This window comes from Procambarus clarkii, chromosome 74, assembly GCF_040958095.1.
Source record: "Procambarus clarkii isolate CNS0578487 chromosome 74, FALCON_Pclarkii_2.0, whole genome shotgun sequence".
Taxonomy (NCBI): domain Eukaryota; kingdom Metazoa; phylum Arthropoda; class Malacostraca; order Decapoda; family Cambaridae; genus Procambarus; species Procambarus clarkii.
The window spans coordinates 25,111,064-25,134,871 of NC_091223.1; the positions used below are offsets into that span (position 1 = coordinate 25,111,064).

Here is a 23,808-nt window from a genome sequence, read left to right on the forward strand (position 1 = left end):
CATACCTTTAATCAATCTTACTGGCCCTAAAAGGAAATACATTTGGACCAACTCACAAGAGATTGCCTTCGAACAATTGAAAACTTTGCTATGTACTAACCCCATTCTCACCTCTCCAGATGTGAAACAACCCTTCATCCTTAATGTTGATGCCAGCAGCACCGGCATTGGGGGTGTCCTGATGCAGTAAAGAGAGCGGGGGAAGTTCTACCAGTCAGCTACTACAGCTACAAGCTGAAGCTTCAACAACAAAACTTCAGCACTATAGAGAAGGAGCTACTCGCCGTCGTCCTATGCTTGCAACGATATGAACCTTACCTTCAAGGACACCAACCCCCATCACCATCTATTCCGATCATAATATTCTTCGTTTTCTACAACAAGCCCAATTCTCCAACCAGCGTCTACTTTGTTGGGCATTCAAAACTTCAACACCCAGATCTTCTACACCAAAGGATCAGACAACATAATTGCGGATGCTCTCTCACGTGTTCATGAAGTGGAACCTTCTGCTTCCACACTCCTTCCAACATCGACATCTCAGACATTAGGAAAAGACTTTGGGGAGAAGCTGTCATGTGAATCCCCTACATAGCAGTGGAAACTGCCTTTTCCCATCACCTTCAATGCCTCTGTACTGGAAGTCTTCATCTACACCAGCCCAGATGAGTCATCAGTCCCGCCACCTCTCCTTACCCCCCAGGGCCTAGCACGGCCTGGCACGGCCTGGCACGGCCTGGCACGGCCTGGTACGGCCTGGCACGGCCTGGTACGGTCTGGTACGGCCTGGCACGGCCTGGCACGGCCTGGCACGGCCTGGTACGGCCTGGTACGGCCTGGCACGGCCTGGCACGGCCTGGCACGGCCTGGTACAACTCAGAGGCAGCTGGGCGCCTCTGCTAACCGGTAGTTTGCCCCCACAAACAAGCAGTTATCCGCCGTCAACTAGTAGTGGTGCAGCTCAACACAAAGGCACCGCCAGCCACAACGAGCAGTTTGCTAGGTGACCAGAGGTCCACCATGTGGTGACACCGGTGGAGTCATCATCGGCGGACAATATAAAGGGCGACGCCTCCCTGGAGAGGCCACCATAGCCCGTGCTACTTGGAACTTTGTTCCGGGTAGCGGATCTTTAACAACAACAACCCTGGAGAGGCAGTCTCTCTCTTAGTGCTCTTGGAACCCCTTGGTCTCTCTCACCCGTCGTCCGCCTTCAGCCAACGCCGTGTGTCTGATGCCATGGTGGTATGGTAGTTGTCTTCAGTACACCAGTATATCTTTATGCTTTGTATTAGAGTTAAACTTTCATTTACTTACTTGATTTGATATATAATAATAGCCAAGTATTGTCATGTGTCATTTTTGTTCATTAATATTTCAATAAATTGTTTTAATTATTTATTTGATGATTTTCTTTGGTTTTCTCCCTCGACTTACACACTGCAAGGCCAATAGCACCATTTTTGTTATTTGTGTGAGGGAGAGTCATACCATCTTGGTTCAGTATAGCTGCGATACCACATCCCGTCACAAGAGCTATACAGGGTGGGGTCACCAGCAAACTATTGGGTAGTCATACAGAGTGGGGTCATCAGCAGGCTACAGGAGGCGTCACGGAAGTAGTGGTAACCCTGGGCGTCCAGCAGGATACAGTTTTCAGCTGTACCGCCGTCTGGCTCCACCTTGTTAATGCCCGTATAACCCCAGAAGGGCGACCCTGCAGAGAGAGAGAGAAGTGTTACAAAGTGGAACATATAGTCAGCTGAACACTACAATATGACTGGCAGTTATGTGCAGTAATATGTATGGAACCATTGCAAGTGACGTCACTAGGTACAGTGTTGAGTACATGTGCGCTTGGAAGTTACATGAAGATTTCCATTGGGAATAAAAACTGTCAAATCACAACAATGATTATCCGCGGTACATCATATTGAAGAACTTGTCAAGACATATATTAAAATATGTTCACTTAAAATGTGCTCCTATACATATGGATATGCATGTATGCACAAATGTATCAAAGTTATTTTATATAGAACATAGATTGATTAATTAATTTTGGGTTCACTCTCATGTGCTGAATCTGTCGAGAAATTGCCAAATCAAGTCGTTCTTACAAATGTATAGATCATATAGTTTGGATAACTTGGTGAGCCAGTTTAGTGTTTGCATCTCTCTCATCCTCGCATCTCCACAAGGTCAGGCAGAGGGACTCTCTTATTATCGGAAGGAATAAAATAATCAGTAATATCATCGAGTTGTTGATGAATATCTGGGATGTTAAAGCGGTGAGAATCAGAGATGTGTTCAGGGGAGGCAGACAACATTCTACCTACAGTGTGGGTGACATTGACTACTCTGTCCTAACATGGCAGCTCTGTTCCCAGAGCTCTCTGTCACTCTCAGGCAGCAGCCATACATCACCTGACTTGATCACCGATTATACAAAGATTAAACGTTCACACATTTGCCTTGAACATTATAATGTAGAATGTCCCATATTGACTGACTTTCGCCTCTGTGGGCTGAGGTATGCTGAACTCTGTAAATATTATATGAATACTGGAAAACTTGATGATATTCAGGACATGTACCAAAGATTGACTATGTAATGCATCAGTTATTCAATGTTTGTGATTCAACTGTAACCTGAGCTTATGAAAGTAACTTAATCACCTTCAGTGGTTAAGTGCTTAATATAACACTAATTTCATTAGCAGCTATCTTTCCTTGTCAAAGGAGGAGAGACATGTACATGTGTATGTATATATGTATGTACGTCTATACAGGATATGTGTAAGCTGGTCAGAATTGCATTCCACCTTCGTTAACGCCCATTAATGACACTGTAAAAGACACCTTGAACACTGACGTAAGTCTGTGTATTTATGTATGTAGGTTGGATTAGCATGTTAAAAACACTACAATCACCTTCTGTAGTTGATTGTTCAATAAATCACTGAACTATATGTTTAACAAACCTCTCTTCCTGTCCATGGAGGACAGAAGAAAACGTATATTTTAATTAGCATTGTAAAATGTCGCCATATCTGTGGTAGAAAACCAAAAATCTAGTTTGTTCCTAATGGTCATTGATGCTTATATATTCTCCCTTATCCTAAGGGATAATTAAGATGTTCAACTTTGTTAATATTATGCCTTATCAGCTTAACTAAGATGCTGCAATATTCGATCATTGCAGTGGTGGTCATTCTCAACGTTGACAAATATATTTGATAACCATTTTGTTGCATCCTTATTAATCTTTCCTTTGAATTATATTTATTACGACTTATTAACTTGTCACAAATGATTGTAATTGCAAAGAGTGTGAGGAAAGAGATGAAGGGACGCGACGCACCCATAGTGACGGGCTGTCCGTCCGTCCACGTCCACACGCCCTCCGTCGCCGCGTCGGAGCCGCCCAGCCAGAAGGAGTGACCAGCGATCCCTGCAACACACAGATAGTGATTATTGATCCCTGCAACACACAGATAGTGATCAATGAGTATTCTTTCCTTTATTGTGCAAGTAGGGGTATAATCCTTCCTCTCCCTCCCCTTTCCCCCTCCCCCAGTAGCCTTACCTTCCTGGTGAACGTAGGAGGTATATTGCTCTGAGCTGCTCGATGTCAGTGATGGCGGCCAGCTCTCCGGATAGTCCATGACAAGCTTGACGGGCGTCCACCCACGTCTCCTCCGCCCACGTCATGAACGCCAGACACAGGCCGCCCACACTGACGAAGAAGGGCGGGCAGTCCAGCTCCTCGAGCGTCGCTGATGTGAAGAAATAGTAGATAACAATGAGCAACTAATCTATACCTAGAATATTTAGGAATGTCCATGGTTGAACATACAAGCGTGTCAAGAGGAGTACAAGCGTGACAAGGAGTCATGATACACTCTATCCCCTATCATCCCGATTGCTTCATCCACAGGTATGTTGGTAAACAGTGATTCTACGTCCAACGAGGTTCTTATCCCTGTGGCCCGTGTTCCCCACAGTAAGTCAACAAATTCCTTTGGAGACTTAAGGCTGAAAGCACTAGGTACATAAGGAGTCAGCAAGCCGTTGAGTCGCTTAGCCAGTCTGTATGAGGGTGTGGGTATCTGGCTGATGATTGGCCGAAGTGGGTTTCTAGGCTTGTATTGAGTATTAATAACGGACAAAGTGTATCGTGATCTGGCTTGTACTCCTCTTGACATACCAGAAAGCATACTAATAAAACTACTCCAAGCTTGTACTAAAGAGGTACCCTTCTTGAGCCCAATTGGGCACATGTATAAGCAAGTAGATGGGGTCGCCATGGGTTCTCCCCTAGGTGTTCGGTTTGCGAAATTCTACATGGGTACCATCGAGCAGAAGGTCTTAGTTGACATGAACTTGAAACCTGCCATATATTGCAGGTATGTTGACGACATTTTTACACAGCTACCTGATGTCAGACATCTGGAGGAGCTGAAGGAGGCATTTATGCGAAATTCTGTGTTGAGTTTCACTTACGAGATGGAGAAGGATGGGAAGCTGCTCTTTCTTGATGTAACAGTCACGGAAAGGAGCGGAGGCTTCCACACTGCAGTCTACACTAAGGAAACAAACATAGGAATGTGCCTCAATGCCAATAGTGACTGCCCAGACGGGTACAAGAGGAGTGTCATCAATGCTTATGTCGACCGTGCTCTCAGCCACAGCTCAGGATGGATGCAAGTTGATGAAGAACTCTCTAGGGTAAGGCAGGTTCCAGTCAACAACGGCTTCTCCAATGGTTTTGTTGAAGACATTATAAAAAGAAAGGTAAAATGCCATGCAACCTCTGGAGAGTAAACTAACGCAACACATGTAACCCCTATTAGGCTATTTTACAGGAACTTCTTTTCCACAGCTCATAAAACGGAGGAAAGGGTCCTGAAAGATATTGTTGATAGGAACGTTATCCCTACAGACAAAAATCAGAAAATACAATTGCCTATTTACTATAAAACCAAAAAAACGGCCAACCTACTCATGAAAATCTCTCCAGACACAAAGCAGAACGCCTTGAAGAAAATCTACGTCGTCTATGCCTTCAAATGCCCACTTGGGGACTGTAAGCCCCAAAGAACTTAGTATATAGGCAAGACAACAACGTCTCTTTCCAGGCGTTTAACAATGCATAAACAACAGGGCTCCATCAAGGAACATATAATCTCCTGTCACAACCAGACCATTACCAGAGAAGTCTTATCAAACAACTCAGAAATCATCGATAGATACAGCGATAGCAGGCGGCTCGACATTTGCGAGGCACTACACATTAAAAAGTCTACACCAGCATCAACGGCCAATTAATGCACAACTGTATTCTACCCACATCAAGACTCGGAACCAATATAGAAGCATCAAGAGGAAGTATGGGCCAATAGGCCCATAGGCTCTGCAGATACTTCCATTCAATATCCATAGTTTCGAGTTTTGTCTTGTGTTACTCACAAGTTTGTTCAGCTCATCCAAAACTGTTGTACCATATCACCTCACCCAAATGCGAATATAAGTATGACGGATTAGCGTGTTTACACACAGAGATTCAGCACCGTTCTAGTGCCAGTTAAGTCCACTTCGGGCTAACCATAGCCCATGCTACTTGCCCCGCTTCTGTGCCAGGTAAGTTTTGGGCTCACCATAGACTGTGCTGACTGGAACTTTTTCCGTGTGTAGCTGTATCTATAACAACAACAACGTGTTTACAGGTTACAGTTGTATATGTAAACTAAAGTCTTTGAAAATTTACAGGCGATGAGTCACAATAACGTGACTAAAGTAAGTTGACCAGACAACACACACTAGAAGGTGAAGGGACGACGACGTTTCGGTCCGTCCTGGACCATTCTCCTGGCCACAGGGATAAGAGCCTCGTTGAACGTAGAATCACTGTTTACCAACGTACCTGTGGATGAAACAATCGGGATGATAGCGGACAGAGTGTATAGTGATCCGGCCTGTACTCCTCTTGACATACCAGAAAACATTCTACGGAAACTACTCCAAGCTTGTACTAAAGAAGCACCCTTCTTGAGCCCGGAGAGGCACATGTATAAGCAAGTAGATGGAGTCGCCATGGGTTCTCCAATAGGTGTCCTGTTTGCGAACTTCTACATGGGTACCATCGAACAAAAGGTCTTAGTCGACATGACCTTGAAACCGGCCATATACTGCAGGTCTGTTGATGACATTTTTACACAGGTACCTGATGTCAGACATCTGCAGGAGCTGAAGGAGGCATTTGAGCGGAATTCTGTGTTGCGTTTCACTTACGAGATGGAGAAGGATGGGAAGCTGCCCTTTCTAGATGTAACAGTCATGGAAAGGAGCGGAGGTTTCCACACTGCAGTCTACACTAAGGAAAGAAACATAGGAATGTGCCTCAATGCCAACAGTGACTGCCCAGACAGGTACAAGAGGAGTGTCGTTAACGCTTATGTCGACCGTGCTCTCAGCCACAACTCAGGATTGAAGCAAGTCGATGAAGAACTCTGTAGGGTGAGGCAGGTCGTAGTCAACAACGGCTTCTCCAATGGTTTCGGTGAAGACATCATAAGAAGGAAGGTGAAACGCCATGCAACCTCTGAAGAGACAACTAACACAACACCTGTTCCCCCTATTAGACTTTTTTACAGGAACTTCTTTTCCACAGCTCATAAAATGGAGGAAAGAGTCCTGAAAGATATTGTTAATAGAAACGTTATCCCTACAGACAAAAATCAGAAGATACAATTGACGATCTACTATAAAACCAAGAAAACGGCCAACTTACTCATGAGAAACTCTCCAGACACAAAGCAGAACGCTTTAAAAGAGACCAATGTTGTTTATGCCTTCAAATGCCCTCTTGGGGACTGTAAGCCTCAAAGAATTCAGTATATAGGCAAGACAACATCTCTTTCCAGGCGATTAACGATGCATAAGCAACAGGGCTCCATTAAGGAACATATAATCTCTTCCCACAACCAGACCATCACCAGAGAAGTCTAAACAAAAAACACAGAAATCATAGATAGATACAGCGATAGCAGGCGGCTTGATATCTGTGAGGCACTACACTTTAGGAAGTCGACACTAGCAATCAACAGCCAATTAATGCACAGCTAAAAGAACAAATCCACAAGGGCTGTGACGAGGATTCGAACCTGCGTCCGGGAGCATCCCAGACACTGCCTTATTCGACTGAGCTACGACAGGGTTAAAAGGGTTGAAACTGAAGTTCTACTGATCGTAGCTCAGTCGATTAGGGCAGTGTCTGGGATGCTCCCGAACGCAGGTTCGAATCCTCGTCACGGCCCATGTGGATTTGTTCATTTGATGCATCACGTTAGTGTGATCTCTGTGTGTGTAATGCACAACTATATTCTACCCACTTCAAGACTGCGCACCAATATAGAAGCATCTAGAAATATGGGCCAATAAACCCTTTGCACTTACTTCCATTCATCCCTTTAACTTACGAAAATATTATACTTATTGTTTCGTGTTCTGTCTTGTGTTGAAAGTTTGTTTTCACCTCATCCAAAACTGTTGTAACATATCACCTCACCCAAATGCAGGTATAAAATCGAAACTGTTTAAATTCTGTTTAGTTATGGTTGTGTGTGTGTAAACTAAAGTCTTTGAAAATGAATAAGTTATTACGAAACGCGTTCAAGTGTCGCGTCAGACTAGAAATAAAAATGAATTTTGGAGAATTGATTTTTCAGTTACCATCAACAGTGAAAAGAAATATAAGAAATATTGAGAAAATTCGTGTTAGAATTATTAATCTTACCTTTTCGGTCATATTCAACAACATATGTTTACAAGAAAGACTGCTACCAAAATATATATATATATATATATATATATATATATATATATATATATATATATATATATATATATATATATATATATATATATATATATATTAGTATATTTTGGTAGCAGTCTTTCCTGTAGACATATTATTAAATATGACCGAAAAAGTAAGATTAATAATTCTAACACGAATTTTCTCGATCTTTCGTACGTTTCTTTTCACTGTTGGTGGTAATTCAAAAATCAATTCTCCAAAATTCATTTATATTTCTAGTCTGATGCGACACTTGAGCGCGTTTCGTAAAACTTATTACATTTTCGAAGACTTTCGTTTACACATACACAACTGAATAGAACTTACACATCTTCGATTTGTTTATATCTACATTTGAGTGAGGTGGTATTAATAGGGTATTAAATTCCTAAACACAAGACAGAACACGAAACAATGGGTATTTGAATGGAAGTGATTGTAGAAAGCCTATTGGTCCATATTTCTTGATGCTTCTATATTGGAGCGGAGTCTTGAGGTGGGTAGAATATAGTTGTGCATTAATTGGCTGTTGATTGCTGGTGTTGACTTCTTGATGTGTAGTGCCTCGCCGACATCAAGCCACCTGCTATCGCTATATCTATCAATGATTTCTGTGTTGTTTACTATGATTTCTCTGGCGATGGTTTGGTTGTGGGAAGAGATTATATGTTCCTTAATGGAGCCCTGTTGTTTATGCATCGTTAAACGCCTAGAAAGAGACGTTGTTGTCTTGCCTATATACTGGGTTTTTTGGAGCTTACAGTCCCCAAGAGGGCATTTGAAGGCATAGACGACGTTGGTCTCTTTTAAAGCGTTCTGCTTTGTGTCTGGAGAGTTTCTCATGAGTAGGCTGGCCGTTTTTCTGGTTTTATAGTAAATCGTCAGTTGTATCCTCTGATTTTTGTCTGTAGGGATAACGTTTCTATTAACAATATCTTTCAGGACCCTTTCCTCCGTTTTATGAGCTGTGGAAAAGAAGTTCCTATAAAATAGTCTAATAGGGGGTATAGGTGTTGTGTTAGTTGTCTCTTCAGAGGTTGCATGGCGTTTCACTTTCCTTCTTATGATGTCTTCGACGAAACCATTGGAGAAGCCGTTGTTGACTAGGACCTGCCTTACCCTACAGAGTTCTTCGTCGACTTGCTTCCATTCTGAGCACGGTCGACATAAACGTTAACAACACTCCTCTTGTACCTGTCTGGGCAGTCGCTGTTGGCATTTAGGCACATTCCTATGCTCGTTTCCTTAGTGTAGACTGCAGTGTGGAAACCTCCGCTCTTTTCCATGACTGTTACATCTAGAAAGGGCAGCTTCCCATCCTTTTCCATCTCGTAAGTGAAACGCAGCACGGAACTCTGCTCAAATGCCTCCTTCAGCTCCTGCAGATGTCTGACATCAGGTACCTGTGTAAAAATGTCGTCAACATACCTGCAGTATATGGCCGGTTTCAAGTTCATGTCGACTAAGACTTTTTGCTCGATGGTACCCATGTAGAAGTTTGCAAACAGGACACCTAGGGGAGAACCCATGGCGACCCCATCTACTTGCTGATACATGTGCCCATCCGGGCTATAGAAGGGTGCCTCTTTAGTACAAGCTTGGAGTAGTTTCCTTAGAATATTTTCTGGTATGTCAAGAGGAGTACAGGGCGGATCACGATACACTCTGTCCGCTATCATCCCGATTGTCTCGTCTCGTCTTGATTTTTGAATTACCACCAACAGTGAAAAGAAACGTACGAAAGATCGAGAAAATTCGTGTTAGAATTATCAATCCTGCTTTTTCGGTCATATTTAATAATATATATATATATATATATATATATATATATATATATATATATATATATATATATATATATATATATATATATATATATATAAGCAAATGCAGGCCTCAAGCAAAAAGCCTCAAAGCAAATAAATAAATAAATAAAAGCCTCAAGCAAATGCTCAACCCTGCACTGGGTGACATTGCGAAGAACCTCTTGGTGGAACTAACCAGATTCACCAACACATGTCTAGCTGGCAACATACCAGCGTCCATAAGACCTATCTTTTTTGGAGCATGTCTCTGTGCTCTAAAGAAAAAGGATGGAGGGATCAGGCCAATAGCTGTGGGCAATTCTCTCCGGCGTCTCGTCGCAAAGGCAGCTGCAAGAACAGTTAGTGATGCAGCGGCCAACATGCTGAAGCCAAAACAGCTCGGGTTTGGCATTCCACAAGGGTGTGAGGCGGCAGCCCATGCAGCTCGAGCCTTCATCGCCAACATCACAGACGAAAAGGCCCTTATCAAGCTAGATTTCAAAAATGCCTTCAATTTGGTGCGGAGGGATGCTGTACTCCGTGCGGTTCATAGTCATTTCCCTTCCCTCTACCCTTTTGTACATTCATGCTACAGTATGGATCTTAAGCTACTTTTTGGCGAACATGAAATTGACTCGCGAGATGGCGTCCAACAGGGTGACCCCCTTGCTCCTCTCCTTTTCTGCTTAGTCATCAAACAAGTCACAGAGGTCCTGTCCAGCGAGCTTAACATCTGGTTCTTGGATGATGGTACCCTAGCTGGTTCCCAAGACTCCCTCCTGGAGGACATCAGAAAAATCCAGGAGCAAGGTGCAGTTTTAGGCCTCACCCTGAACCCTTCTAAATGTGAAATAATATGTTCCAACCAGGGCATCGTAGAGAGAATAGAGGGTCTTCTGCCAAATATCCATAAAACTAAACCTGAAGACAGCACACTCCTAGGAGCTCCCCTGGGGTTGAAAGCCACCGATGAGGTCCTTGATAAGAAAATCGCCGACCTTAAGAGGATGGATGGGAGGATTGAGGATATTGATGCTCATGATGCACTCTACCTCATCACCAGATGTCTGTCCCTCCCCAGGTTAACCTACTTTCTGAGGTGTTCACCATCTTACAGTAGCCAAAAACTAAGTGAGTATGACCGGTTACTGAAATCAATGCTAGAAAAAGCCCTTAACCTCTCTCTCGATGACCTACAGTGGAAACAAGCCTCTCTTCCCGTAAGACTTGGGGGCCTCGGAGTTCGAACAGCAACGCAAATCGCTGTTCCAGCCTTCCTGTCCTCCTTATCAGCATCCGACGACCTTGTGAAGGAAATTCTACCTGCCCACTTACATCAGCTGGCAGGTGTACATGATCCCAATTTTACACGCTGTGCCACAGAGTGGGCCTCTCGTGCAGGCCAATCACCTCAACCACCATCCCCAAAATCCCACAAGGAATCCAGCTGGGATGGTCCCATTGTAGACCAAGTTGCTGCAGAGTGCCTGGGTACTGCAACAACACAACACGACATTGCTCGCCTCACAGCAGTAGCAGCACCACATGCAGGGGATTTCCTGTTAGCAACCCCAATGTCGGCAACTGGCACGCGTCTCGCACCACACGCCCTCCGAATTGCAGTGGCCCTCCGCCTTGCTGCCCCAATCCACACCAGATATAGGTGTATTTGCGGCGAGGTGGTGGCTGACAGGTACGGTCACCATGGCCTACTCTGCCAAAGCACAGGGGGATGGCACTCGAGGCACAGTGAAGTTAACGACATCATCAAGAGGAGCCTCACCACAGCTGGATGCCCAGCTGAAAAAGAGCCCCGTTACCTAACGCCCCGTAACTCTGATGCTCTTATTGGTCGCCCGGATGGTATCACAGTGAACCCCTGGAAGAACGGCAAGCAGTTGGTATGGGACTACACGTGCGTATCAACCCTGGCTAACACCTACATTAACCTCAGTGTTGCACAACCAGGTGGCGCTGCCACCCACAGGGAAGCAGCCAAATCCCGTAAGTATAGAGAACTGGATCACCACTACAATTTTGTCCCCATTGCTTCTGAGACGCTCGGCGCCTGGGGTAAAAGTGCTACCAGTTTTTTGAAGGAACTGGGTTCTAGGCTCATTGAAACAACAAGGGACCCGAGAGCTGCAAGCTTTCTTTTCCAGCGCCTCAGTGTGGCGATACAGAGGGGAAATGCGCACTGCATCCAGGGTTCCTGCCCGCCATCTGAGGAGCTGGAGGAACTCGACAACCTATGACAACCATCTTTGTAACCCATATGTAACTCCTTTTTTGTAACAAAGTTCAAATAAAGTAAATATATATGTGTACATACAAAAGAATGGGGGTGGTAGGAGAAGATAATATTAGTGTTCAGTGAGAAACCACAAGGTCTCCTCTGAATACTTTTTATTTTCTTCTCCGAGGCTATGGGTCCCCACATTGGCACCAGAGGTGGTACCCTCACAAAATTTTATATATATATATATATATATATATATATATATATATATATATATATATATATATATATATATATATATATATATATCCATATATATATATATATATATAACCGGAAACTCACATGCCAGAAGTGAGGTCCACTTTGGCCTCACCATAGCCCATGCTGCTTGGAACTTTTTGTTCCGAGTAGCTGACTCTAAAATAATTATAACAACAGCAGTCGTTCCTGATCTTATAGTATAAGCTTCATATGCTTCTAACTATTGTCTGACTCTCGGGATTAGGAAGAACAATCAAGTTACCGACATTCATGGTAAAGAAACCCAAATGATTATTGAAGGGAATATTTTCTACAACGTTTCGTTCCGCTCTGGAACACCTTCAGGTATGGAATGAATATAGAAGGTGCACATTTATCTTGATTACACATGTGAAAGAGGTTAGGTTGTGTATGTGGGGGGGGGGGGAGTAAAGTGAAGTAATCACACATAGGTAAATTAATAGAGGAATAATGGGGATGGATGCCAATCACACTCGAGGTAAGGCGGTAGGTGGGGAGAGTCTGGCAGGGTCACGTGGTACTTCTTTCATATCAATATATCTATATAATATATTTATATATCAATCCTGCCCCTGCCATGCTAGGCACGTAACAGATAGGAATTACTATTAAAAACTGATTGAAGCTATGTAATCCTTCCTCATTGATTCTGATATAAATATACCTTATATGATGAAATACTTGGAAACTATAGAGATTCTTACGTGTATGGAGCAGCTGTGGCCCTTGTTCACACAGCGGCGCCTTGAGGTCGGAGCAGTTTCTGTCATTAATGTAGAAACTATACGGGCTGCTTAGCTCCATGCAGTCTTCTCCCCCATAACCCTGAGCATCATCCGGATCCTGCCATGTTTTAGTCGCCATCCAGAAGGGCGTGCCCATGGGGACTTCAAGACCAGAGGACGTCCGAAAGTCCCCTTCCGTCGCTCTGTCAGTCCCGTCCATCCAAAAGCTTTCACCACTCAGACCTGTGAAGGTACACACACTCAGACCTGTGGAGGTACACACACTCAGACCTGTGGAGGTACACACACTCAGACCTGTGGAGATACACACACTCAGACCTGTGGAGGTGTACACACACTCAGACCTGTGGAGGTACATACACTCAGACCTGTGGAGGTACACACACTCAGACCTGTGGAGGTACACACACTCAGACCTGTGGAGGTACACACACTCAGACCTGTGGAGGTACACACACTCAGACCTGTGGAGATACACACACTCAGACCTGTGGAGGTGTACACACACTCAGACCTGTGGAGGTACATACACTCAGACCTGTGGAGGTAAACACACACTCAGACCTGTGGAGGTACACACACTCAGACCTGTGGAGGTACACACACTCAGACCTGTGGAGGTACACACACTCAGACCTGTGGAGGTACACACACTCAGACCTGTGGAGGTACACACACTCAGACCTGTAGAGGTACACACACTCAGTCCTGTGGAGGTACACACACTCACACCTGTGGAGGTACACACACTCACACCTGTGGAGGTACACACACTCACACCTGTGGAGGTACACATTCTCAGACCTCTTGAGGTACACACACTCAGACCTGTGGAGGTACACACACTCAGACATGTGGAGGTACACACACTCAGACCTGTGGAGGTACACACACTCAGACATGTGGAGGTACACACACTCAGACTTGTAGAGGTACACACACTCAGTCCTGTGGAGGTACACACACTCAGACCTGTGGAGGTACACACACTCAGACCTGTGGAGGTACACACACTCAGTCCTGTGGAGGTACACACACTCAGACCTGTGGAGGTACACACACTCAGACCTGTGGAGGTACACACACTCAGACCTGTGGAGGTACACACACTCAGACCTGTGGAGGTACACACACTCAGACCTGTGGAGGTACTATGAGATAAGTTTCCTCCATCTCAAGTCCCGTAGGAACAGGTAAGCCACAATATTACAACCCTTCATGCACCAGCCAGCCCGACCTCTCGAGCTGCAGGAACGGACAGAAAATGGTGTATTAAAACAAACGAACTGAACCTTACCGAGTGACTAATGCATAGAACACGTGAATGTTGGTGAGCCTCTATGATTTATGGTACATCATCTTATATTCATTTGGGATTTGCGGTGGAAATGTGATGTATTAATCTAGTAGACAGGTTGCACCAGCACCTCTTGTGGCGCAATGTCTCCAAATTCGTCGTAAGTGCTATCAAAACATATTTCATTTATACGCTATTTAATGTGCCAACACGTAGCAAGAAGCCTAGGTGATGCGTCCTGGTGCTGCTCGCTTGGTCGTCTCAACACCGGAGGAAACACTCAGAACACACACATACTGAAATATATAATATTAATATAATTACACGTAGAGAATGATCTAACAGATTTAGTAGCGGGGCCAAGAGCTTAATCATAACACAAACAAAGGAAGTCTGTGTATGGTCGCGCGAGTCCCCACTGCAGCCTCCCCTTGGGGCACCTCGTCTGGTCTTCAGGGACATGTTGGAAAGCCAGAGATCCTTTGTTCAAAATAACTTTCCGTCACCATAAAATAAGTCAGTACATGAAGGTGTGGCGAAGCTCACCGTTGTCATAAAGGTAGTCAATGATGTTCTTCAGGCGGGTGGCTGTGAGGACAGCCGCCAGCTCCCCGTCCAGTGAGTGACACATCTGTCTGGCTTCCTCGTAGGTCAGCTCCGCGAAGGTGGCGAAGTAGAGGCACTGGTCGCCGACAGGCAGGAAGGGCATTGAACACCCGCTAGAGGTGGTGGCAGCACCCAGCTGGACCCCGGGCCTCCGGTCAATCTCGTACCTGCTCGCTGTTAATGATGTACCTTAGTCAGCTCTCGAGAAAGTGACTAACCACTTGGAGAGCATTTGAGAACTAATCTTTGCAGCAAAACACCTTATACACAGATTTCCACTTCTACGTGAATAATAATTCTGAACAACAATTTCTAATAAAGTTTTCAGACACCAAAATAAAGATAATTTAGGAACTTAGCAGGTGTGTACTAACCTGGCAGATGTGTACTTACCATTCAGGTGTGGACACATGAGAGTGAACACAGCAAGGACCCATGTCATAGAGAACGTGCTCATGACTAGGTCGTCTCCACACAACGACTAGTCTGCAACAGCTGTTGAACTATACAGCTATAAGTCCCGGCAGTAGTTGGACTACACGACCAGAAGTCCAGGCAGTATTTGGACTTCACGACCAGAAGTCCAGGCAGTATTTGGACTACACGACCAGAAGTCCAGGCAGTATTTGGACTACACGACGAAGAGTCCAGAGCAGAAGTTTGACCAGTGATCCACCTGGTGACAGTGAAGGCAGTGAAGAGGTGCGCACCAAGACTATGCCACAGGCACCAATGGAACAACGTCACGGAGACACAACTGATAAACAACACACATTACAGTGGTTTTAACTGATTGGTGAGAGATAGGAGAGGCGTGATGTGTGTGGTAACGTGAGCAGCTGTTCTCACTGATAGCAGCAGCATGTTACCTTGAGGCTCCTGGGTAGGGTCCATGTTACACAGCATCCTTCCTCAAGCTTCTTTTCACCCATCACCACCCACCTTCTCCCATCACATCACACCCTAATAATTTCCACTGTTATATGTCACAGGTCGGCTCGTAGTGTTAGAGGCCTCACTTATATCCGGCACATCTCGCCTCAGGGATATCAGTGAAGGATCTAGAGGGTAGGGAAACATCTAAAGTAAAAGCCTCCAGATTACTGTGAAACTATATATGAAACTATAATGGCGAAACATATTTTTTAAAAATTAAATGATCTGTATTAAACTGCGTTCTTTATTTTATTTTAATTGACGCAAGTATATGGCTTACTAGTTACTTAATAGTGGCATATGTGACGCATCGTCATGTGTCAGTGACTCTGTCCAACGAATTAACCGCCTCGGTCAGCCAACCGAAAGTGTCTGCCAGGTATACACAGTTACTGGCATACCACCACCCCAGCACCCTACACCATGTAGATCCTCACCAGCCACTAGAGGTATATTTCCACCATCGTAAGTCCCGCAGGAACAGGTAAGTCTGTTCCCTCATCTGACGTTTGGCATCCCTATTCGTCGGTCCGGTTGTACGACGCTTGTCGCACATATCGCCTTGGGTCACGGGATTGTTGATAGATTTTTTTTTTTTTTTTGACGTGTTCTGGCTGGTTCTCCCGGCGTGGTGACAGTGTTCGGGGGCCGGGTTGGCTGAGAGGTGTCGGGGGGTTGGTGGGCTTGGTGGGCTCGTGGTGTGCCCTCAGCTGGCTTCTGCTCTGTCGAAGGACACTGGATGTCTTTTGCGTATTAGTTGGGGGCCGAGTTTTTGGTTTTACTACAGTGTTATCTGTGTGGGGCGGGGCCGGTGCTTGTCACCCTCGGGGAGTCCTGGGGCTCCCCAATCATCTGCCTGTCTGCGTTTCTTTGGCATCTTAGTTTCCAGTTATTGGCGTCACTTGTTTCACGATTTGGCTTGGCGGTTCTCCTTTCCGGGCTACGCGATTAACCCTTACCGGGTACGCCGGGGCGCATCCGATTCCACGATCGTCGTCGCCCCTAAATCAACAACAACAATATATAAATGGTGAAAGGTACGGGTTTTTACTTGTGTCTGGTTGTAGTGTGAGGCAGACGCGACTTGATTTAGAAGTCGAAGTTTTCAACAGGAGCAGAACAATATTTAGGCTGCGTAATGACGAAGTCGCCACCTGGTGGCGGTCTTGATCTCTGTTTCGGCATGTAATGACTTCAAAGCTGCCTCCACTTCCGGTCAAGGAGATAACTCGTAAATATTATTAACTCATTGAGAGCTTAATCCTATATCAGTTTATAAATTCGAATTAACGATGTTTATTCAGTCAAATATTTTAAAAAATACTGAGTTTCTTATAGTTATATAATTTATAAGAAGTAATAGGAGACAAATTTAGTTTCCTAACTGACTGTTGAGGTGTGTGACACAGTATTCAGGTGGTTTTCACCAGCCCATAGATGGCGTGGCTCTGTTTAAGTACACACTTATTAACTACGTGTTAATTTGTCAATTAAACCTGAACAGAAAGTAAATCTCATTTGCGGTTCATTGTAAAATTTTATAATTAAAGGTTATAGTAACGTATTTTAACCATAATGTGTACGTTCTCAGCAGGTGTGGACTTACCCAATTGGTGAGTGATTACCTATCATGTGTGTCCTTACCCTGCAGGTGTGTCCTTACCCATCAGTTGTGTCCTTACCCATCAGGTGTGTCCTTACCCAGCAGGTCACAGTTGGTCCACACAGCGAGACGTTCAGAGAAGCAGTTGGGCCATAGAACCATCTTAGGACAGAAAGGTAAGATCTTCATACACATGTGAGCTGCTTATCTGCAGTCAGAATATTTCTTAAAACCCAGTGAATGAGTCTCAAGAAAACTCTAAAACTACTGAGCAGTTATATGGGAACAAGTCCAGGAATTTTGTTTTTTCTCGGACCAAGAAAATTATCAGGGATACCTTATGATAACTGCTTGTTAGTAGGACTAACCACAATGTAGAGAAACATTAAGGTGAGATAAGACTATAATTGTTGACAAACCCTCATATCCACATCGTGGTGTTTCGGTACGTCGTTGTCAGCACACGTGTTCTTTACTGTCAATGTCCACACTGGGGAGCTGGTTGTGGATGTTGATACTTCTAGTTACTTCACCTGATGAAAGATGCCTTCCCCAACCTCTCTCCTCTCTCCCCTTCTCCCTCTCCCTCTCTCCCTCTCCCCCTCTCCCTCTCCCTCTCTGCCTCTCCCTCTCTCTCCCTCTCCCCCTCTCTCCCTCCCCCTCTCCCCCTCTCGCCCTCTCCACCCCTTTCTCCATCTCCCCCTCTCTCCATCTCCCCCCCCTCTCTCTCTCTCTCCCCTCTCTCCCCCTTTCTCTCCCCCTCTCTCTCCTCTCTCTCTCTCTCTCTCTCTCTCTCTCTCTCTCTCTCTCTCTCTCTCTCTCTCTCTCTCTCTCTCTCTCTCTCTCTCTCTCTCTCTCTCTCTCTCTCTCTCTCTCTCTCTCTCTCTCTCTCTCTCTCTCTCTCTCTCTCTCTCTCTCTCTCTCTCTCTCTCTCTCTCTCTCTCTCTCTCTCTCTCTCTCTCTTCTCTCTCTCTCTCTCTCTCTCTCTCTCTCTCTCTCTCTCTCTCTCTCTCTCTCTCTCTCTCTCTCTCTCTCTCTCTCTCTCTCTCTCTCTCTCTCTCTCTCTCTCTCTCTCTCTCTCTCTCTCTCTCTCTCTCTCTCTCTCTCTCTCTCTCTCTCTCTCTCTCTCTCTCTCTCTCTCTCTCTCTCTCTCTCTCTCTCTCTCTCTCTCTCTCTCTCTCTCTCTCTCTCTCTCTCTCTCTCTCTCTCTCTCTCTCTCTCTCTCTCTCTCTCTCTCTCTCTCTCTCTCTCTCTCTCTCTCTCTCTCTCTCTCTCTCTCTCTCGTTCGTTCGTTACGTACGTACGTCCGTAATATTTTTACCTCCCTCAACTTCGCTGCTGGTCCGTGCCGGTGCGAGACCTATGCAGCCTGACCTCGTCAAGTGTGACGTCTTTAACACTTTACTGGAGTAATATCGTATTTCACATTTAAAGGATCACGTCACGTTTTAATACTTGTATCAACACGTGTCCTGACTAACGTGCAGAATTATGAACTCATTCATGTTTATTATTATTGCTAAGAACTCAGTTAATAAAACCAATTTTAAATGCAAACTTACCTTAAACAGTCACTAAAACTTTGCTTTATTACCAGATAAACTGTTGCTGTGCAGTCTGTAGTGCCAGTCACAGTATTAATGAGCTGCAGGTGGAAGTCAGCAAGCGTGTGCAGCTCCAATGGTTCCTGCATCCCATCCCAGGGGCTACCGTCCCGCCACAAGCACGAGGTCGGTGCGTCAGTCAACCATCGACCCAGAAAGATATCATCTACCCAAAAGCTTGTCAGTCTACCTTAAATCTATTCCAAGAAAGCGAGCTGATGCAGTAAGCAATATCTGCATTAAACCTACCAGGGCTTATGTAAAGCTTTTACTTAAAGGTAATATGGATGCATTTTAAAAACAACTTTATTTAAAATCACTTTAAAAATATGTTAAGGTTGATTAAAATAATTGAACTCTTGCTAAATAATGGCGACACTGTTACTTTTACTGATTTCCGTTGTGATATGAACACTAAACTGTATCTAAATATTCTCCTCGACTTTGTTTCCCACCTAACCTGCCACTCTGCTATTACTGTGTTCCTCATCGTCACTAATAACTACCATCTCTACCATTTGTTCTCTTTGCACGTGTTTTTCTTCATGTTCAATAACAGGTAAAATGCAGATTATTCCAGGTTGTGAATAACCTGTGTCGGTTGACACCCGGCGTTAACACCCATTGTGCACACACACAACACTTGGTGTTCGGTAACCTGAATGTTTGTGTATCTATATTTTATTATTGTAAGAACTAAAGGTATCTGACACTATCGAAGCTCGGAGTGGTTCTTAATAGTTTTGGGTTATTGTCATTAATGTTAATTGGGGATAAGCTTTTGGGTGCATTTTACAAACTGGATTATTTCAGATGAAACTGATTTTCGGGGTTTATAAACATTTATTCAATTCATTGGCGATCCTGAAGACCGGCTGCTTTTGTGAGAACTTACTGGTACAAAAAATGGACCAGAATAATTCCCAGGTATAATAAGGAATGTAATCCTTCTTATCAATGCTTGATGATGATGCACAAAATTATAAGATGGATTAAGACGGAGGAAGATAACAAGAGGCAACAAGATGACCCTGACAAACAATAAATGGACCAACAAATGATCACTTAAGTTTAGCCCAGTTAAGCGCAAAAGTAATGAAACAAGGGAAGGGAGCAAGAGGCCGGACATAAGTACCAAATGGGACATAAAATCCTTTAGAAACCAAAGAGAGAAAAAGTTCCTGGGATTAATATCACACTGAACCTGTTTCTTGAAACATGTTTCCAGTGCGTTGCCGTCTACTCCCGCCTGCCCCTCAAGTGTGTATAGTAGCCTACTGTGTGGTACTGTATCAAAGACTTTTTTGGCAGTCCAGAAATATGCAATCTGTGTGTGTGGGGGGGGGGGGAGGGGGTGCATGCATGCATTGTGAGAAGGGGGAGGTGTTTTTTATTCCATAAATATTGCTGTTTATCTGAAAATTGTATCTTTGATTCATTCATTATTAGTTAAGATAAATAGGTCAATGACCGACCAGTTCCCTGAGATAAGCTTTCTGACTGTAGGCAGTAAGCGGCTTCCTGTACACAACGAACTCCTCCTCCCTCGTACTCTCAACTGACAGCAGGCGTTTCTCACGTTATCGTTATCAACGTTACAAACACAATGTATCAAGAAAAGTGACGACCCACCATTCGTCTCGTTTTCTATGCATCGGACTCAATAGGTTAGGTGGGTTGCCTTGTACATTTCTGGTTACGCTAAAAGGTTGGATATTTTACGGAGTGTCGGGGAACGGGGTGGTGGGGTGCCTGGAGTCCACACTATCTATTGGTATCTTGTGTAGACTGAGGCTCCCAGCAGCTGTGGGAAGCCTCCGCCCGCCACGCACCAAACACACACTCTGTAACCTGCTCTAATTTAACTTTCTTAGAAAGTGACAAAATGTTAAGCGTTATCATTCTCGACAACCCCCCCTTCCCTTCCATTCCCTTCCCTTCCCTTCCCTTCCCTTCCTTTCCCTTCCCTTCCCTTCCCTTCCCTTCCCTTCCCTTCCCTTCCCTTCCCTTCCTTCCCTTCCCTTCCCTTCCCTTCCCTTCCCTTCCCACCACAGCTTTAATACCTTTCATCCTTTTCCTCCCCCTCTTCCCTTATTCACAACCCCTTCCTTTTCATTTCACTTTGCCTATGCTTCTCTTCACTTATCCATATACCATTACTCTCCCTTTCATTATTTCCATTCTTTCTCTTGTTTCTTTTACATTTCCTAATTTTCCTTTTTTCATTCAATCCCTTCTACATTTCCAATGTTTTTTCTTCCTCCGATCCCAACAATATCTTTCTTCATTCCTTGCACTATCCCCCTTCGTAGTCCTTCCCTTAACCATCCCATTCTCTTCCTTCCGTTTCCTTCCTTCCTTTCCCTTCCCTTCAGTCTGTGGAGAAAAACAAGCCTATTCATATTTTCTGAATTATGTGGATCACTGACCGACAACGAAAATTGTATTAAAATCGACTGATATTTCCAGAACGTTTTTTATAACAAATATAAAATTAAAGTATGCTTCAAGGGACGAGGGGGGGGGGGAGGGTGCCTGAACTGTTTTCCCGGCGAACAAGTTTCGCGACGATGATGGTGTTCAGATTGGTTACCCTGATTAAGTCTTGTTTGGATGCTTGGGTTACAATAGGTTAGGATCGTTTGGCGGGTTTGGTTAAGCCACACACAGTGGGGTCATCAGCACAGCACTGGGTAGCCACACACAGTGGGGTCATCAGCACAGTACTGGGTAGCCACACACAGTGGGGTCATCAGCACAGTACTGGGTAGCCACACACAGTGGGGTCATCAGCACAGTACTGGGTAGCCACACACAGTGGGGTCATCAGCACAGTACTGGGTAGCTACACAGTGGAGTCACCAGCACAGTACTGGGTAGCTACACACAGTGGGGTCATCAGTACAGTACTGGGTAGCCACACACAGTGGGGTCATCAGCACAGTACTGGGTAGCCACACACAGTGGGGTCATCAGCACAGTACTGGGTAGCCACACACAGTGGAGTCACCAGCACAGTACTGGGTAGCCACACACAGTGGGGTCATAAGCACAGTACTGGGGAGCCACACACAGTGGGGTCACCAGCACAATACTGGGTAGCTACACACAGTGGGGTCACCAGCACAGTACTGGGTAGCCACACACAGTGGAGTCACCAGCACAGTACTGGGTAGCTACACACAGTGGGGTCACCAGCACAGTACTGTGTAGCCACACACAGTGGGGTTACCAGCATAGTACTGGGTAGCCACACACAGTGGGGTCACCAGCACAGTACTGGGTAGCTACACACAGTGGGGTTACCAGCATAGTACTGGGTAGCCGCACACAGTGGGGTCACCAGCACAGTACTGGGTAGCCACACACAGTGGGGTCATCAGCACAGTACTGGGTAGCTACACACAGTGGGGTCACCAGCACAGTACTGGGTAGCCACACACAGTGGGGTCATCAGCACAGTACTGGGTAGCCACACACAGTGGGGTTACCAGCATAGTACTGGGTAGCCACACACAGTGGGGTCACCAGCACACTACTGGGTAGCTACACACAGTGGGGTTACCAGCATAGTACTGGGTAGCCACACACAGTGGGGTCACCAGCACAGTACTGGGTAGCCACACACAGTGGGGTCATCAGCACAGTACTGGGTAGCTACACACACTGGGGTCATCAGCACAGTACTGGGTAGCTACACACAGTGGGGTCACCAGCACAGTACTGGGTAGCTACACACAGTGGGGTTACCAGCATAGTACTGGGTAGCCACACACAGTGGGGTCACCAGCACAGTACTGGGTAGCCGCACACAGTGGGGTCATCAGCACAGTACTGGGTAGCTACACACAGTGGGGTCATCAGCACAGTACTGGGTAGCTACACACAGTGGGGTCATCAGCACAGTACTGGGTAGCTACACACAGTGGGGTCATCAGCACACTACTGGGTAGCTACACACAGTGGGGTCACCAGCACAGTACTGGGTAGCTACACACAGTGGGGTCATCAGCACAGTACTGGGTAGCTACACACAGTGGGGTCATCAGCACAGTACTGGGTAGCTACACACAGTGGGGTCACCAGCACAGTACTGGGTAGCTACACACAGTGGGGTCACCAGCACAGTACTGGGGAGCGACACACAGTGGGGTCACCAGCACAGTACTGGGTAGCCACACACAGTGGGGTCATCAGCACAGTACTGGGTAGCTACACAGTGGAGTCACCAGCACAGTACTGGGTAGCCACACACAGTGGGGTCATCAGCACAGTACTGGGTCAACCTGTCCTCTTAAAAAGAACGTCAACATTTGCCGTTTGACTCTACGGCTGTTTTTGGACGTTATTTTGTGTAAAACTACGTCTATTTTCGCTTCCATGGACTATCTCTTGTTATACAATGAAATACCACACTCATATTATTCTATAACTCACTGACTATGCTCTGATATTTGTTCTTCAAGTAAAAATATATATATTTTTGCCTTAATTAGGCCATAATCCAGAAAATTCCAGCCTATCGATCTTTATATTTAGGAAAACATCTAATAAATTTGGAAATGAATTTTTCGTTCGCCGACAGTTGCCTGTTACTATTTAACCCTCTATGCTTTAATGTCGCTGGTCATTGTGACTTTCCCAGGATGTATATATGTTTTGTAGTAGCATTATAGTCAGACTACAGTAATTTAACTAATGGGAAACCTCTATAGTTGTCGTAAATTAATAATAATCATTTATCAAATAATAAATTAGCAAACATATGCAACATTTTATGTTACGACTTTTCGGGTAGGCCGTTCTGTTTGTTTACAACCCCAATG

The 23,808-nt window shown here is 45.0% G+C and overlaps 1 protein-coding gene across 1 annotated transcript; it reads right to left on the bottom strand.

Moving 5' to 3' along the window:
- Positions 1 to 1,385: 1,385 nt before the first annotated feature.
- LOC123767295 (macrophage mannose receptor 1) lies at positions 1,386 to 15,587 on the bottom strand. The gene is given in 7 exon segments (XM_045756853.2): positions 1,386 to 1,717; positions 3,365 to 3,454; positions 3,590 to 3,605; positions 3,607 to 3,779; positions 12,895 to 13,158; positions 14,780 to 15,013; positions 15,233 to 15,587. Coding segments are annotated over 7 exon segments (996 nt in total). The 5' UTR covers positions 15,297 to 15,587; the 3' UTR covers positions 1,386 to 1,562.
- Positions 15,588 to 23,808: the final 8,221 nt, after the last annotated feature.